General features: G+C 36.3%; 1 protein-coding gene across 1 annotated transcript; it reads left to right on the top strand.

The window, feature by feature from the left end:
- Positions 1–6,681: 6,681 nt before the first annotated feature.
- On the top strand, positions 6,682–18,687 carry LOC112034896 (uncharacterized). Its single transcript, XM_024067718.2, has 13 exons — positions 6,682–7,184; positions 8,287–8,399; positions 8,498–8,554; positions 10,607–10,702; positions 10,784–10,854; positions 12,787–12,829; positions 13,005–13,085; positions 13,557–13,616; positions 14,173–14,223; positions 14,569–14,666; positions 14,995–15,043; positions 15,391–15,435; positions 17,613–18,687. Exons 1-13 carry the CDS (start codon positions 6,833–6,835, stop codon positions 18,129–18,131), a joined length of 1,635 nt encoding a protein of 544 aa, XP_023923486.1. The 5' UTR covers positions 6,682–6,832; the 3' UTR covers positions 18,132–18,687.
- The last annotated feature ends 343 nt before the right edge of the window (positions 18,688–19,030 follow it).

The following is a 19,030-nucleotide window of genomic DNA, read 5'->3' as shown; positions in this document are numbered from 1 at the left end:
TGTGGGAAGGACAACGACTAAAGTCGCCTATAGGTGGGCAATCCAATGTAAAGTCATCCCCAAGGGGGAAGGACAACAACCAAAGTCACCTACGGGTGGACAGATGACCAAAGTCGCTTATGGGTGGACAGTCCAAATAAAGTCATACTTAAAAGGGAAGGACGACGACCAAAGTCACCTATGGGTGGACGGTTATGGGTGGACGGTCCAAAGTAAAGTCCTACATAAGAGGAAGAGATGACAACCAAAGTAAGGTCATCACCGAGAGGGAAGGACGATGACCAAAGTCATCTACGGGTGAACGGAAGAACCAAGCCACCCATGAGTGCCTTAGTAAAAATTCTAGGTCTTCCTACCGATGGGTGGAAAGACATACCAAGCCACTCATAAGTGCCTTGGTAAAAAATCCGAATTATCCTACCAATGGATGGAGGGACGAGCCAAGCCACCCACGAGTACCTTAGTAAAAATCCTAAGTCTTCCTACTAATAGGTGGAGGGACAAACCAAGCCACCCACGAGTGCCTTGGCAAAAAAACTAAATCATCCAACCGATGCGTGAATGGATGAACCAAGCCATCCACTAGTGCCTTGGAAAAAGATCTAAGTCTTCCTACCTACAAGATGACAAATGAACTAAGTCACCAAGGCGGCAAACAATCCAATATTTCCTCTAAGGATGATCAACTCGAGTAGAGATGATCCAGCCAAGTCATCAAGGTAATGAATGATCCAAGAGATCCTCCAAAGATGATCAACCTAAGTAGAGATCATCTAACCATGTCACCAAGGTGACAAACAATCCAAATGATCCTCCAAAGATGGTCGACTCAAGTAGAGATCACCTAACCAAGTAACTAAGGTGACGACTGATCCAAGAAATCCTTCAAATAGGATTGACTCAAATAGAGATCGTTGAACCAAGTCATCAAGGTTACAAATGATTCAAGTGATCCAGAAATTTTTCGGTTACCAAAAGCATCATGAGCTTAACAAAAGAGTCTTTGATGACCAAAAGCATCGTCAGGTGCCTCCCTTGACACCATGTGACACACTCTACCTTAATGATCATCAAGTATCGAGGGGTAGTCAGGATACCCGACCCAACAGATTGTGACCATGCCAATCGACTCCGTCATCAAGGATCTATTGAGGGATGTCATGCATCCTCCTAACCTATAGATTTGTAAGACCTAGGGGGTAGACAGATGATCAAGGATGCCCTCTTGCACATGATCAAATCTTTAGTCCTACCTAAGGGGTGGACAATTGATCAAGGATGCCCTCGTGCACTTGATCAGATCCTAAATCCTACTCAAGGGGTGGACAAATGATCAAGGATGCCCTTACACAACTGATCAAATCCTAAGTCCTATCCAAGTGGTGGACAGACGATCAAGGATGCCTTTACACATGTGATCAAATCCTAAGTCCTATCTAAAGGATGGACAGATGATCAAGGATGCCCTCGTGCACTTGATCAAATCCTAAGTCCTTCTAAAGGGATGGACAGATGATCAAGGATGCCCTTGTGCACCTAATCAGATCCTAAGTCCTACCTAAGGGGTGGACAGATGATCAAGGATGCCCTTGTGCTCCTGATCAAATCCTAAGTCCTACCCAATTGGCGGACAGACGATTAAGGATAACTTCATGCACCTGATCAAATCCTAAGTTCTACCTAAGGGGTAGACAGACGATCAAGGATGTTATCATGCACCTGATCAAGTCCTAAGTCCTAGCTAAGGAGTGACAGACAATCAAGGATGCCCTCGTGCACCTAATCCTTATCAAAACTCAAAACCCTACCCAAAGGGTAAACAACGAGTCAAATAAAGGAGGGTTGGGGTCAAATAACCAACAAGTCGTAGCCCTCAGTGCCCAACATTGAGATAAACCCTTCAAACCGATGGTTAAATAAACACTAATGTGATATATGGAAAATCGACAAGCATCAATAGTTGTACAAAATGTAAGAAATTAATTATGAAGTAAATTGAAAGCTTCATAAATTGTTGAAAAGTATAAACCCAAAACAAGCAGCAAAGCATTTATGACAACTCCGCAACCCGTCGGCCACCCCGACGACTCACAGAGTAAGGGGCAACTGACGAGGATAATTTTTGACTGATTGGTATGGAGGTGCCTAAAAGGGACGACCAACCCCGAAAGTGATGATCAATCCCAAAAGAAAGGGATGATCAATCCCAAAAAGGATGACCAACCTCAAAAGGGATGATCAATCCTGAAAGAAAGGGATGATCAATCCCAAAAAGGATGACCAACCCCAAAAAGGATGACTGATGATCAATCCCAAAAGGGATGACCGAACCTCGAAAGGGATGATCAATCCCAAAAGGGATGACCAACCTCAAAAAGGATGATCAATCCCAAAAGGGATAACCGATAATCAATCCCAAAAGGGATGACTGAACCTCAAAAGGGATGATTAATCCCAAAAGGGATGACCAACCCCGAAAGGGATAATCAATCCCAAAAGGGATGACCAACCCTAAAAGGGATGATTAATCCCAAAAGAAAGGGATGATCAATCCCAAAAGGGATGACCAACCCTGAAAGGGATGATTAATCCCAAAAGGGATGACCAATGATCAATCCTAAAAGGGACGATCGACCCCCAAAAGGGATGACCGATCCCAGATGACTAACACCAAAAGGGATTATCAATCCTAAAAGGGATGACTGACCCCTGCAAGGGATGATCAATCCTGAAATGGATGACCAACCCTAATAGGGATGACCACCCTTAAAAGGGATGACTAACCCTTAAAAGGGAAGATCAACCCCAAATGGGAAGACCACCCTCAAAAGGGATGATTAACCCTTGAAAAGGAAGATCAACCTCTAAAAGGGACGATCAACCCATGGGCCAACGGATCATGTAATCCCTGATCTTGACAACCCATCCCCTAGGGTTTCCATGGGGCTTACATGGGGCCCACTCATGCATCCTTGCATAGAAATTACTTGCACATCACTACCAAAGGCCATACCATGCAATCAAATCTCTTATATATGGAAAGGTGATCCCGAGTATCTTGAGACCCTTCTCTCTACAAGGAAATTCCCACGTATCAAGGAATTCGGGTAAGCTCTCTACCATTATATTAACCACAAACCTTAACTTTCTTGAGGTATGTGAATCCTCCCTAACTCTTGCACTCTTGAGTTCTTGGAGAGTCTTCTATTACTAACTTAACCTTTGGAGGATCTTTGGCTGGTGCCCCACCGGTGCCCTTTGATTGGTTCTTCTCTTTTGTTCTTCAGGTATATCCATTGGCACATGTGTAGACGATCAACTTACTAATGATTTTTGTGCATCATCAATTGTTATTTAGTCAAAACAAGTAATTAGGTTCTATATGAATTAGAGAAGTTTAACAAAGCAACTGTATCGGACTCCTCAGCTCAGAAATCCTTTTGGAATAGAATATGGAAATTACGGGTCCTAAATAAGGTAAAAAAAATTTATGTGGCGAGCTTGTTCTGATGCATTACCGATGAAAGTGAACCTAGAGAAAAGCAAGGCTATTGTCGATTCTATTTGTAGTTAGTGTTAGGGTTGTCCTGAAATGGTATTGCATGCTTTGTGGGAATGCAGGGCTTTTCCTCAAATCTGGGATTGTGATTTTGGTTGGGTGAAATTGGGATTTCCTCACCTTCGCTCTTTCTTGGATTTGGCATCTATAGTAGACTCGAAATCAAGCAAGCTGGAGTCATTTGTGATGGTGGCGTGGACAGTGTGGAGTCGTCGTATTAAGGCTAGATGTAATGAATGATGCCTGCCACTCGACGAAATGCTGGATTTTACTCGATTTTACTTGCTTGAATTCCAAAGCTTGCTATGTGGTCAAGATCGTTGGCCTAATCCAGTGAAAGCAAAGTGGAAACCCCCCCCCCCCCCTCTTCTTCCACAATTAAGGTAAACTTTGATGGTGCCATGTTTGCGGAGTCTAATAATGCAGGGATTGGAGTGATTATTTAGAATGATAAAAGGGAGGTTATGACCTCCCTTTTAAAGAAGATTGCCGAGCCACCATCTGTGGATATCTTGGACATGCTGGCAGCAAGGCGTGTAGCTCAGTTCACAATGAAACTTGGCTTTCCACAGGTTGTTTAAAGGCAATTTCGAAGGCATTATCAAGGTGCTTACTAAAGGATATTCAGCCCTCTCAAGTTTTTGTCATTTGATAAAAGACTTTAGGTCTATTTTGGGTTTGTGTCGTTCCCACTTCTTCTCTCATGTTAAAAGGTAGGACAATTCTGTAGTCTATGCTTTAGCACAGAAAGCTAGACTTTCTTTTCCTTTATTAGTTTGGATGGAGGATGTTCCATTAGATGTTTTTCAATTTTTGTTTAAAAACTTTCTAGTTTAATAAAAGCATACCAATGAGTATGGTTTTCTCTCAAAAAAAAAAAAAAAAAAAAGAATCTGCCACTTGTTATATTTGATTCTTTTAGATATACATAAATTATAAATATTAATTGCATATATGATGTCCGTTTGGATAGCTTATTTTTTGCCAACTTATTTTACTATTCAACTTATTTTTGGTACTATTCATGGGTCTCACTGCCCTTTTTTGGTACTATTTATGAGTCACATTGTATTATTTCAAATAACATTTACCTTTATTTACAATATTTTCAACAAAAGGTTTTTAGTTTCAACAAAATAAGTAAATTCCAAACAGACCCATAGTATCGTAATTAAAAAAAAAGACGTAAATTCACTTTTAGTCCCTACATTTTGACTTTTTTCCATTTTAGTCCCTATATTTTATTTTTACCACTTTTAGTCCCTAAACCAATTAACGCAAGACATTTAAATCCTTGAAACACCATTCTGTCACCAAACTAACAGGAAAACTGACAAATCAATAAAAAAAAAAAATTCATTGTAGCACTGACACATCAACATATAAATTTAAAAAATTAATTTATTAATTTTAACTAAAAAAAAATCAAAACATAATTAAAAATCAAAATTCACATGAATTATGATTTAAAGATTAAGAAAAAAAAACTTGTAGTAACTTTCTCAATTTTTCTTAAATTTTCTTGTCAACCAAACACAAAATCATCAATAAACACTAAACTCAAACACAGTGTCAAACTCATTTTTCATTTTCCTATATCTCTCTCTCTCTCCCTCTCCCTCTCAAGTCAAACTCCTCTCTTGGCTTTCTCTTATTTCTTTTTCTCTGATGGTCCTCTCCATCAAGTGCCTTAATGGTACTTCCACCGCAGACAAGTGGACTGGCGATTTTCTCCAGACTGGAGACATAGTCTAGGAGCTTCGAATCAGAAGCTCGGGTCGGTCCAAATCGGCATTCAAGAAAGGAAAAGGTGGAGTCCAAAAGACTTTGCACGAGTCATTCAAGAAGAAAGAGACTTCAACTCTAGTCCGAGTTTGGAAAGGCGTGGACGAGTTCGTCGAGTTGCAAGCTTGCATTGTGCCTAATGACTCAGCCCTTTCACCCTTAGGTCCATCTCTGAACCTAGCCCTTTCGCCCTTCGGGTTCTCCCTCGACCAACGAAGAGCAGAGCAAGGGGCAAATCTTCAAGGTTTTAATAAGGGATGCCATTTATTCTTGATCCAGAGAAAATGATGGGAGACATTTGAGTTCTTGGATTTGATGATTTTGTTTAGGTTTGAGAATTTTGGGGGTTTTGGTTTGTTTTTCCTGTGGGTATCTGACCCGATCTTTATCAAAGATTCATTTTCTCTCTCTCACAATTCAACCAATCTAGATTTTTTGTATTTGTTTCCCAAGAAGATTTATGGGTTTGAAGGTTAAGATTTACTTTGTTGGAGATCGGTTTGGTTGTTGGGTTTATGGGTTTGATTGTTTTATTGGAGATTTGGGTTTGGTTCTTTGCTGGAGATTGATTTTGCAAGAGATCTGTATTTTTGTGATTGTTGGGTTTTGTTCTCATTTGAAGATTGTTGTGTGTTTTGCATGTTTGGTTGCTAAGAAAATGCAAGAAGAGAAACAAAAATATTGATTTTTTAAATTTCTAGGCAAGGTTTGCTGGGAAGAAAATGAAGAACATGATTAATGGGGAAGAACACATGTTTTTATTCTGGGCAAGGTTTGAACATGATTTTTTAATTCTGTTTTTTTTTATTTAGTTAAAATTAATAAATTAATTTTTTAAATTTATATGTTGATGTGTCAGTGCTACAGTGAATTTTTATTATTATTTTATTGATCTGTCAGTTTTCCTATTAGTTTGGTGACATAATAGTACTTTAAGTACTTCAATGTTCTACGTTAATTAGTTTGGAGACTAAAAGTGGTAAAAATAAAATGTAGAGACTAAAATAAAAAAAAGTCAAAATATAGGGATTAAAAGTACATTTACGCCTAAAAAAAAAGCTCAAATTTTATTATTTTTTTTTTGGAGAGAGAGAGAAGATACTAAAACCTCAATAATAAAGAAAACAAAAAAATAATTCTTATATATGTGTAAAAATTGAAAGAAAATATTGGGAGTCACCTGTCACCTTTGCGGCTTTGCCTCTCTTATTCCCGAAACATACCCTAATTTGCACATTGACAATAAATGCTAATTTATAGTAAACACTTTAAATTTATTTTTCAAAAAAAAAAAAAACACTTTAAATTTATACCCAAAAAAAAAAAGTAAACCTGAGTCCGCTCTCTCATAAACGACCAGACATAAAGTTAGAATTTGAAAGCCCACCTAGGACTACCTAAAATTCACACTTTCACTGCTCCCTTCTGTTCTGCAGATAGTTCCTTTCATCACCAAAACCCTTCTCTCTCTCTCTCTCTGTTTCTTCAATGGAGGAGGGGACCTCAGAAGCCCAAAACTATCTGTACGAAACCCTGAGTCCGCTCTCTTACTCAACCACCACCACCACCGCCTACCAATCCCCACCGTCTGACGATGAAGCCGAGCCCTACTGCGTCTTCCGCAACGAAATCTCTCTGTCCGTACTCAATCCCGACTCTCATCAGACTACCGCACCGGACTTCTTCTCCCTTGATGTCGGTGGCGCTGCCGAGCCAATTGCATCGACGCCGGCGCGTGAGCCGAAGACGTCAGCTCGCGAAGCCGCCACGCCGAGACTCGAGACTGCTTGGTTCCGTGGGAATTGTACTTTCAAAAGCCCCATGCTTAAGCTCCATAAAGGTATTTTTAATTTTATTTGCTGTTTTTGGTGCTTTATAAGATTTGGGTTTTGCCTAGTTTCACCAAAATTAGTCTTTTTTTTTTTTTTTAATGGGAAAATTTGAACTTTTTATTTTTGAATATTTAGTTTTTGACTAATTTTGAGTAAATCCCAGTTAATGGTTAGCTCTATTGGTTACTTCTAAGCATTGCATGCAATGCATGTTTAATTTTATTTTTCTTATTGGGTTCTAGTACGAGTCAGGGATTGATAAAGTTGAAAGTGAAAGTTACTCTGATAATATATTATTTGTTGGAACTTTGCTCTCTTAAAGTGTTGATGATTGCTGTGTCAGTCAAATAGTAATGACAGGTCATACACGTGGATATAGATTATAAACAAAAAATGTTGAAGAACTTGCATGCATTATTATCTTTGTACGTAATATTTGTATGCAGGTTTGTAATTTGATGATACAGTGTTCAACCATCTGCATATACATGCCTTTTGGGCCAATGAGAGAGGGAGCATCGATATTAATGTTGCATTAAGTTTAACACTAGATTAGGTAGAATAATATAAGCCTTTTGAGTTCCATTTTGGAATTTTTTGGCTTTTTCTATGCCAATGAGCTATAGCTCAATTAGCACCTCTTCTTGCTACAAGTTCTAGGTGGAGGGCAAGGTTGTGGGTTCAATCCCCATTGGGGTGCGTGTGTAGCTTACCAATTAAAAAAAGGAGCTTTTGTTATGCTAATATATATATATGTGTGTGTGTAATGAAGTTTTATTAATGTCACAAAAATAAAGTCGCCCAAGTATAATACACGGAGTATACAATTGCGGACCATACAATCAATCACTCAAATTACATAGATCTATCAAATCACTAACTGAACATATGGAATTACTATGGAAAACGGATATCCAATCCAACAAAGTTCTGAAGAAAAATAATTTGAGATCATGCAAACTTCTCTCTAAATCCTCAAAAGTCCGGTTGTTTTTGAAAGGGAAAAAGATGTGCTTGGGATCCTCTCATGAACATTTAGAACTAAATTTGATTATGTTCTGACAAGTGTAAATCATTCTGTAACTTATCTGCTGTTGGTTGATATTACAGAGATTGTGGATTTTTGCGACTTTCTATCTCCAACTCCAGAAGAGCAAGCTGCTCGTAATACAGCAGTAGAACGTGTCTCTGATGTTGTCAAACATATATGGCCCCACTCGAAGGTGTGATTGGCTCTCTATCTCTCTCTTCAATTTCAGATTTTTCAATTATATAGAAGATTGAAATGTTGCAATGTTGTGTTATGATTGTTGCTTTTTAGGTAGAAGTTTTTGGATCATTCAAGACAGGGCTCTATCTTCCATCTAGTGATATTGATGTAAGTACGCTGTTCCTCTTGTCTCTAATAAACAAGTACCTTCATAGAATTTTTTAAGTTCCATGCTTGTAAGATGTTATGTTCTGAGGCATTTTTTTGTACTTAATAAAGGTCCCAGCTACTCTGGCATCTGATTTATTTTTCTCTATTTTATTTTTGGTACCACCATTTTTCTCTATTTTGAATCCCTAATCTGGCTAATAGTACATTATAATTCAGCTTAAATTAAATATTAGATTGCCTTTAGTAGCTCACAAGCTGAAAGTAATTGAACCTGGTTGGATTGGTCTCAAAAGACTTTTTTTTCTTTTTTCTTTTTTTTCATTTTTTTGGGCAATGTAACTCAAAATTCTTGTTTTACGAGAACACCAAAAAGATTTTATGAGATGTTTTCTACCTCATTGTTCTCAGATTACATTGAAAACATGGAGAACAGACTGAAAACACTGCTTCATTATGGCAAAATTGTAAAAAAAAGGAAGTCTACCTAATGACAAAATCGTAATATTGAGACTCTGATTCAACTAAACTCAATCAGCCTCTTAAGTTCACATACAGACCTCCCTCCCTTCCAAACTGTAGCATAAGTCTAAAATGGGGGAACAGATAGAGAGGCTGATGCGAGATGTTCTTTGTGAGTTTTCTCCATAAATTGCTCCCTTACCCTATTTTAGGGTAGCTGATACCAATGCTCTTAACCTCAATTAATGGAAGGCTTCTTTCATAGTTTTGCATAATTGGAGGCCCATATCTTGTGTCTAAACCTCACTCATTTAGTTTTTATTTGTTTAAATTGGCATTATCCAAACAAATTTTCATTTTTTTATTTTCAAAAATATGTTTTTAAGTTGCATCTTTACAAAAAAACTTATGGTATAAAAAAAAGAGGAAACACTCTTCAGTTCTCATTCTTGAAAACAAGTTTTTGAGAACAGTTTTTGGAAAATTTATTCAATGAGCCGCATTGCTTCTACCTGAAAGTGTGAACAGTCTCATTATTAATGTCTTTTTTCGTTGTTGATAATTATGTGATTTCATTAAAAGAAATTACTAAAAGGTATGCAATCACCAGAAGTATAAAAGGAAGAGCCAAAATATAAAAAGAGAAAAAAAAAATATATATACAATAGTTTTAACTAAAGTTCAAATCAGTTGGGAAGTCAATAAGATTGGAGGTGGTAAAAGATGTAGAAGTCAACATTGACTCATAAAGGGGGCTGGGCGGCTGGGGGGCAAAAATCTATGCTGCACTACCAAATGCTCATTTTCCTTAAAAGTATGCCTATTCATTTTTCTGAAAATGTGCACAATGGAACTGACTTCCAAACTGTTAGGAACCCAGTGGTTCCTAATGAGGATGGATAGGAATTATAGGGGAATTGATGAGAATTGTAGGGAAATTGACTTAATTCGAGGTAGTTGCCCTCCATAAAAAAAAGAAAGAGATTAAGAGAGAAAGATGCAGTAATGCACTAAGAAATTGGTTTATTTTTCCATGATGGTAATATGATTACAAGTATGTATTTATAGAACATAAAACTATTCTATTGGCCCACATGGCCCCATCATAATGGTCCTATTATTTCCCATGTGTATTAATAATTCCAACATGTGTTAAATGTGATTAACATGCTTGGAACTGTAACTAACTAACCAACTAACTAACTAAATGCAATATTACAACTATTATTATTTATATACTTACAGGAGTTCCTAACATTTCTCTCCCCTTCAAAACATCTTGACTTGTGGTGGAGCTCATACTTTCCATGTGCTATTCCATGGCCAATACTGGTTACTCTTGGATCTCAACACCTTTTAGTAGCTTTTAACCTAGAATCTATTTTTCTTTGAAAGATACCAAGTCATTTTCTATGCACCTTGATAATGTCTTAACATTAAATGGTAGACGTTTACAAATTTTCTTTTGCCGGCTTGCAAGCTGAATTAAACTATGTATCAGGATATTTAAGTGTTATCTATATATGGACAATGAACGCTTGTAACTTGTCAACAAAATTTAGACATTTCCCTGGATGCTATCTCTTGTAGGTTGTGATTCTGGGGTCAGGTCTTCAAATCCCACAAAAAGGTTTGGTGGCTCTTTCTAGGGCATTGTCACAGAGGGGCCTCGCAAAAAATATACAGGTGTGCTTTGTGATGATTGGAATATGTTTGGTTACTTTAGTATGAAAATTTATTATTTAAAATGTTCATTAAATTTCTCAGGTTATTGGGAAGGCTCGTGTGCCAATTGTCAAATTTGTTGAAAAGAAAAGTGGTGTCGCATTTGATATAAGGTTTTGCTGTCTGCCTTTTGTGTTGGAGTTGAATTTCCAAATTTGTTACACATGATAATTGCTTCATATTTGGGGTTGGCTGTTTAATTGGGGTTTTATACTAGTGCTGATTGTAAATGAATTGTTTTAAGTTTTAGTTAAAGCATAGTGTGTTTTTGTGTGTGTTTATATATACGCTTTTTTTTTTTTTTTTGATAAGTAAGCATGGTATATTTTTATATGCTTCTTTCCAAATTAAGGTTTTTTTTTTTTTGGATAAGTCCGAATTAAGGTTTTATACTAGTGTCATATTTGATTTATAATTTTCTGTTCTGCTTGACATAAATTAAAGTTTTTTGCTTAAACCAAATTTTAGCTACTGTTCAGGTTATTTATTTGTTTATTATTACTTTATGTATTGCAGAATTTTCTAATGTGTTCAAGTTTTGGTGGGGATTTCATTGTGTTGTTGAGGGAGGGACTTAAAACAGGATACAACTTTGAAGCCATGAATCATAGGAAAGAGAAATCTATTAACATAGATGAATTTCTAATAAATAAAATCTTCTATCACTAAATCAAATATATAATATATATATATAAAAGCAGAGACCTTATGTGGGAGAACATAAGATTCTGCTAAGTGACACATTCGTTGAGCTTCTCTCATTTAGGCTTCCACCTCATCAAAATTTACATTTATATAAAACTTTTAATTCATTGAATGTGTTAATGAAATGAATACGCATTAGTTATCTATAAGTATGCACTAATTATATATATATATATATAAGAATTTTATATGGTTTTTTTTTAAATATATATATAAATATATAAGAAAGAAAAAATATCACCACGCGATTCTGTCATGTGTCACTTTGTAAGAGTAATTTTTCATTTAGTTTTACATGTCAACTTCTTTACATATTTGGATTATAATAAAATTCTATTAATAGGATATCACTATTTTCACTGAGTGTTTAACTTACCACTATCATACTTTAATAACATAAACGTGACATCATAAATTTTAGATGACATTTCCATAACCAGCTAAAAATTTACATTTTTCTCCAAAAAAAAAAAAAAAAAACTACACATTTACATGAAATTACAAATTTTTTATGCTGACTCCAAGCCAACGTAGAAACAAAATTATGATTAAAAATTTCAGCAAAAAAATAAATGATTAAACAAACAATCAACTTATTACACCACATTTTTTTTTTTTGAGAAGATATTACACCACATAATAACTAATTTCTAATTTATGTAACTTTTTCTCTATAGTTTAAATTCTCCATCCTCTTAATTTTGTATTACATCATTAATTGAACAAAAATCTCTTCAAGTTATTGCAACATTACTTCATGTTATTACTTTAAAATATTTGGATATTCTATATAAGTTTTTCATATAACAGCTTAAATCATTATCCGCGCATCATGCGGGACCATGGCTAGTTATAACTAATTACATGTGGACATACAAATTTAATTACAACTCTACTCATCTAAGCCTAAATTCTGATCAGATTGTGGCCAGCTATTAATCTTCATCAACTAAACAGGGTTAGCCATATGTGGTATTTTTTGCCATTGTATCCTATCTAAAACCATACTTTGTAGTCTCCCTAATTATTCTCTACTACTACTCATGTTATTCTATTATTTGAATTTAATTATTTGTGTAGATAAAAAAAAGGAGAAAAATATCTTTTTGGACTTTTAGCTGAAAGAGATTTGATAATTATCAAATGGAAACAACTGTTATGAGCTTTAAGTAGGGTAATTTGCATTAATTGCAAAAATCTACTAATGATTTTGAATAACAATGAGACTGTGGTATAAAGCATATTCACCATATTTCCCATTGTACTCATCTTATAATGATAGATTTTACTAGAAATTTGCAATCATGATGATTTTAAATCAATTCTCTCTTGGTCTGCAGTTTTGACGTGCAAAATGGACCTTTGGCTGCTGTATTTATTAAGGTTGGTTGCATTATGTGACATCTTCAGTCCTAACATCCATTCTTAATTGCAATTAGCGATGCTATGTTTATTATGAGGTCACTTGATATTCTTTTATAGAAGCCAGTGCTCATGAAGTATGTTATTTTGGAAAATATAACACGCTTGTGGCTGTTTGCCGTTGTGTTTGATCTAGGATGCCTTGTCAAAGTGTCCTCCATTAAGGCCGTTGTGTTTGATCTTGAAAGTATTTTTGCAACAACGGGAACTGAATGAGGTATGATTTTCTATTGTTGTCTTGTAATTGTAACACTCCATTTGTTTGGTGGAAAACATTTTCCTGAAAATGTTTTCATTTTCTGGTGTTTGGCATGACATAAAATCTTAATCAATAGACTGTTTTCTGCCATCCATTTGTGCCCATACCCCCCTCCATTCCTTAGTGCCACCTCCATTACCACTATTGGCACAACTGTCACTGCAACCATTATCACCACCACACCAAGTTGTCGCCACCACCCGCTGTACTGCCACCATTGTAACCACTACCACCTTTGCCACTACTGTGCCTACATGATATCAATGATTTTCTGTGAATGGAAAATAACAAAAAGTGTCTGGGATCATTTTTAAAGTCGCAGACAAAAACAAGAAAACAAATGGAGCATAATATCATTTTTTTTTTTTTGTTGTCAAAATGACCTTCCTTTCTAGTCTACCCATGTTAAGATTCCTCTTAAGTGTGCAGGTATATTCTGGAGGAATAGGTTCTTATGCACTCCTTGCTATGCTCATGGCAATGTTGCAGGTGAGTTCATCCAAAATCTGCATCAAAATGTTCAATAATATTTTAGCTTTGAAAGCATGCTATTTGCAACTATTAGCTTGATTTGTGAGATGCACGGACAACATTTAAGAATTGTTATCAAGAACCTTTTCTATTTACAATTCTGTACATTCATTGTCATCTTGTTTCTGCTGAGTTGTGCTGCATATGATTTACCTGTTCCGTTTTTGGAAATGCAATCCCCACCCCACACCATTTTCTCTCTTCCCCCAGGGCAGTAAAAATTATTATAGGCATTGAGCTACAGAAATTTCTTTCTAGTGCTCAGAATTATGCAATTTCATCAAATGCCTTTCCATGTGCATCTTTCTCTGTCCTCCCCTTCCCTCCCCCAAATGAATTATGTTTTTGGCCTGCATCATGCCATAGAGGAAAACCATTATCTGCACTGTTCCCTCTTAAATTATTAATTCCTATTTAATGTTCAGCACTATGATATTTCATTAAATGTCTTTTATTTTTTTACCCCTAATTAATTATGCTGTTGTTTTGACTATATCTACATTTTGTGCTATAGTCTCTCCCCAAGTCCCAAGCTGCTCCAGAACACAACTTGGGAATCCTTTTGGTATGTATTTCTAGAGAAGCTATTTTTATATTCGTCTTTTATTTTTCAGAGTCCTGTTCTTGTATTGTGTGCTCAAGTCAGCTCAGTTTGCTCTTATCCTAACTAGTTTGGGCTGCTACAGTTACTTGTATTCGCTATGTGAAAAATGTAATTTAGGTCCTCAGATGGATTGCTTTTTTGTATATCATACCCATGGTTTATATTTTGTAGATTGGACCTTCATTTTAGCCTTTTAGGGACACCCCCCCCCCCCCCAACAAAAAAAAAAAAAAAGAGGAAAAGAAAAGTGAAACCTTGTGCATTTCTATTTTCTCATATGTATTTTTTTTTTTTTTTGGAAACTAGGTACACTTTTTTGATTTCTACGGACGCAAATTGAACACTTCAGATGTTGGTGTATCTTGCAAAGGGGCAGAAACCTTTTTCTTGAAGAGTAACAAAGGGTAAGGGTGTGTTTGGATACTGCTTATTTGCTGAAAACTGAAAACTGAAAATATTGTAGCAAAATAATTTTTAAATATGTGAATAGTGCTGTAAACCCAAATTTATATTGAAATTTGTGTTTGGATGACTTTTGTGGGTCTGTGAATAGTGTCATGGGACCTACATTTTTTTAAGCAAAACGCACAAATGCCAGCCATAAACGCTGTCCAAACATGCACTAAATTGAATAAGAAAGGGCCTTCATGGTGAAGGGAGTTTTATATTCCTTCTCAAGTTACAATGGCAACAATATTAATAAGTATTTGAATTTTTCCTCTCTTTGATTAGGTTCACAAATAAAGGACGGCCATTTCTACTTGCAATTGAGGACCCACAGGTTGTTTTGCAGATTCTGATTTGTTTATTTTAATAATGCAAGGGCTGTTTGGGAAGTCAAGAAGCATAGCCAAATAAAGAACTGTGCATCATTGTGATTTTTCTTGATTTGAGGTTTCACTGCTTTTGCTAGATTGGGTGGTTATGCCCTAATGCTTGTTTGAATTTCCTGAATTTTGCTTCTTCAGTGCAATGATGGTCTTGGGTTTCTGTAACCTGTTGCAAAATACTGTAATGGGGTTTAGAACAACTATTAAATAAAAAACTAGACATGGCTCATGTTGTATAGATTCCATTTTTTACCTCTGTAGTTTGATTAACTGGATTTTATTTTCTTTTGAAATGTAGGCACCTGAGAATGATATTGGGAAGAACTCCTTTAACTACTTCCAGGTTTGTTCCACAAATTGTTAATGTCTTCTTCTTTGGCTTACTCAATGTTCATGTGGTATTCCTGGTGCTTTTGCAGCTGAGTGCATTAAATAAAAATATTGTTGTTTAATGTACAGCCTGTTTTCAGTTGTATTAGCATAAGATCTAATCTCAGGGTAGGATTCTAGTTCTCTTGCCACAAATAAAGCTGGCCAATAGGCAAAAGAGAATCCACTAGTTTTGTTCTGAAAATTTCTTTATGTATATAGGAGAAAAATAGCACAACAAATCTCAAGGTCTCACTGGGTTTTATATGATTATTTCAATGTTAGCCTGCATTCAGTCTCCTTGCGTAATTTTTCCAAAAGTTGTGGATTGGTGGGAGTGCTTAAATTTACTGTGTTTCTGTTGTGTGTAGCCAATGAGCTATAGCTCAACTGACGCCTCTTTTGTAAGAGCATGCCAAATGAGCTAAACAAATTTCTAGCTAAATTTTTTCATTAAAGTCATTTTCTTCTACTTTATCTACCTACCTTTTTAAATACACTCCCCAACAAACTCTATTATTTATCTATACTATTAAAATTTTATTTTTTATTCTTTCTTTACCTAAAAGTAATATTATTCGCATATCCACAATTTTCTTCACCGGCTCCATCCAAACTCACCCATGGAATCTCATCCCAAAATTCCAAGATACAAAACTTAAACACAAATCATCGAATCCATTTACTAATCAAATACAAAAGCTCCAAACAAAGACCAAAACTCAAGAATCTTAGCTACACAAACTCATCCACATACTAAACAGATTCGTCCAAGCCCTTTTTTTTCCACCTCCAAGCAAGCCCCCTTGGAACTCAGAGAGAGAAAGGCCAGCTTCAACCACAGTCACATGCGCTGCACCCAAATCCTCAATCCTTGCCGCAGCTTCAACCATGGTCACCTTCAGCTTGCCTTGCCATTCTTGGCGGTGGCTGTGGCTTCTAAGCCATTGGCATTGTTGTCTTCATAATCATCAAAGTGCCATTTCAATCCATCATTTACACTGGTGGCTTCAGTGGCGAGCTGCGCCTTGAGCATGCAGTGGCAGTGCTCCTTGTAGTGGCGCTTGATTAATATATATATATATATATATAGAGAGAGAGAGAGAGAGAGAGAGAGAGAGAGAGAGAGATCTTTCTCTTGAAGGAAATAGAAAATGGGTGGAAAATTATTTCGCAAAGTTACAGTACTGAACAATGCTGTTGAGTTACTTAGCTTTTCAATAATCTATTGAATTGCTAAAGTTGGTTGGAGACTGAAAAATGGATTTGGCTGATCAAAATATGGAAATTTTTGGCTTTTTGAGTTCATTGTGAATGTTTTAATAATTAATTGAAGGGTGAGGTCTTGGGTTCAAAACTCATTGTCATTGGGTTGTAATTTACCAATAAAAAGAAACAAAAAAAGTTTTGTATGGGCACATTTTCAGACTGTGAACTTCCTTGGTCATGTATATTGCTCTTTGCCATAGAGTCCTGGGATGTGTGAGGAGATATGTTGGTTAGCACCACTAGAAGCTCTGGGGTAAGAGCCATAAGTGCATCTTCTAGTCCAATTTCCTTTCGACTGGTTGCAGTCTTCTTGTATGTTTAATTGTGTTGAGTCAGCCAGATAGCTAAAAAAATTGGAATGACTAGGTAGAATAGCATTAATGTGATTCCCACAAAGTACCTTTGCAAATCCAAAATTGACACTTAAAAAACAAACCACCCCTTTGGTCCCATCACAGTTCATATAGCAGGTATCCACCTGCAAGTTGCAGGAAACTTGTAAACGTAATTGGCCTCTTTTGTTCACAAGGACATATAATGATAAGCATCTTAAGGTAGTTGGATCAAATATGATCTGTTGGATATGGCAATCCTGTATTTTAATTTCTTTTCCCAAGGCTTAACTATTAGGGCATGTAACTAAGGAAAACCCATCTAATTGATTTGTTTCCTACAGTCATTATATTCCATTCTTTTTTTCTTTTCTTTTTTATATATACCTTCTGCTTTATGATCTATTACTGGGGCTTTAAGTTGGACAATACACACACAGGCACATACATATATACATGTACACCAACAGATAGATAGAGTAAAAGAAAAGGAAAAAAAAAATTAATTCAAAATTGGCATATCAAGATTCTGATTGAAAACCTGTCACAGATTCGATCGGCTTTTGCAATGGCTTTCACAACATTGACAAATCCTAAGATCATCATGGACCTAGGCCCTAACAGAAGCATTCTTGGTACTATAATTAGACCAGACCCTGTCTTGCTGGAGCGCAAAGGAGGGTCTAATGGGGATGTAACCTTTAACAGTCTGCTTCCTGGAGCTGGCGAGCCATTACAACACCAATATGGAGAGCAGCAAGAGATTTTGTGCAATTGGCAATTAGGTGATGAAGAAGAACCGCTGCCACGGGCAAATTACATGGCTGGGGAAAGTTCACGTTCCTCAGGAAAGAAGAGGAAAGCCTCTTCGAAAGAGAAGACTAATAAGAAGGCAAAAGAGAATGGGGGCGAATTGGGGAAGGTCAGACATGAAGAAAATGGCTCAAGGAAAGAGAATGGGGTGAAGAAGAAACGTTGGAGGCATAACCGTGATTCGTCTCATTCTGTCGTTGGTAGGAGCTCCAATGGTTATGGCCATTATGTTGGTGGGTCTCCATGGAGTAGATAGAAATTTTTTTCGTGCTTTTATCTCTGTTAGGTCCTGCAAAATCTGGTTTTTTCATCCACTGCAAGTGGTTTCTCTACTAGCATTGCAATCCTCCAAATGTTTGATGAGCTGTGAATGTCAATTAGTTGACTTTTGCGGCAACTGTAGAGAACACAACATCAACACTATTGGGGCTGGACTCAAGGATGAATTCATGTCCGCCACAATCAAAGGTGCAAACTGAGCCTGTAGCTGTTCTGAATTATGGGCTAATCCTGTCACCTGAACAAATTTGACATCAAATAATGGAATTTGATGGAAGTCTGAAACTGTTCAACAGTTTCAGTAATGTAATATGTGCTGTTAAATAATAAACTCTTTCATTTTATTTCTACTAAAAAACTTGTGTAATGGAGAGACGTCAAACCTTGGGGAGATGGAAATATTTTCCTTCCCAAGCGAAATGGGGGGCAAGAATGCTGATTAATCACCTTTTGTAGGCCCCTGTAGTTTAACTGTAACTCGAGTAATGGAGGATAAGATATATATTAGATTATTATTCTTTTAAATTTCTAAATGTTTGTCTTCATTATTATGGTGCCTTTTAAGATTCTTCAGGAAATTTATTTTGCAAAATGACTAGATACTTCAAGCAGTTGTAATTTGGTTTTCGAAGCAAGGAGTGAACATTTGATTTGGTTTCTCCCTCCTATACTCTGAATGGATCGAGTGCTCCTATGCATTCAACCTAAGCCGGTTCCATAATTTATAAAAGTAAATCTGCTTTTGAACATGAGAATTGCTATGTTCCAAACAATTTAACATCAATTTCACAACAAATTTCATAATTAATTGTGATGCAATTGTTGACAACATTTTTTGCATGGCGGTAGCAGCCAGGGATTGGTCATTGGAGAGGG

Source organism: Quercus suber, unplaced genomic scaffold, assembly GCF_002906115.3.
Source record: "Quercus suber isolate HL8 unplaced genomic scaffold, Cork oak 2.0 scaffold_37, whole genome shotgun sequence".
Classification (NCBI taxonomy): Eukaryota; Viridiplantae; Streptophyta; class Magnoliopsida; order Fagales; family Fagaceae; genus Quercus; species Quercus suber.
Note: the sequence above shows the minus strand (reverse complement) of the source record. Positions and strands in the feature narration are given on the sequence as shown.

Bases quoted from the DNA above. Each gene is read 5' to 3' on its own strand.
- LOC112034896 (XM_024067718.2), top strand. From the start codon at position 6,833: ATGGAGGAGGGGACCTCAGAAGCCCAAAACTATCTGTACGAAACCCTG. The intron at 13,617-14,172 runs GTGAGTTCATCC...TTTGTGCTATAG, and splicing joins TGCTCATGGCAATGTTGCAG to TCTCTCCCCAAGTCCCAAGC. The intron at 14,224-14,568 runs GTATGTATTTCT...TTTGGAAACTAG, and splicing joins ACAACTTGGGAATCCTTTTG to GTACACTTTTTTGATTTCTA.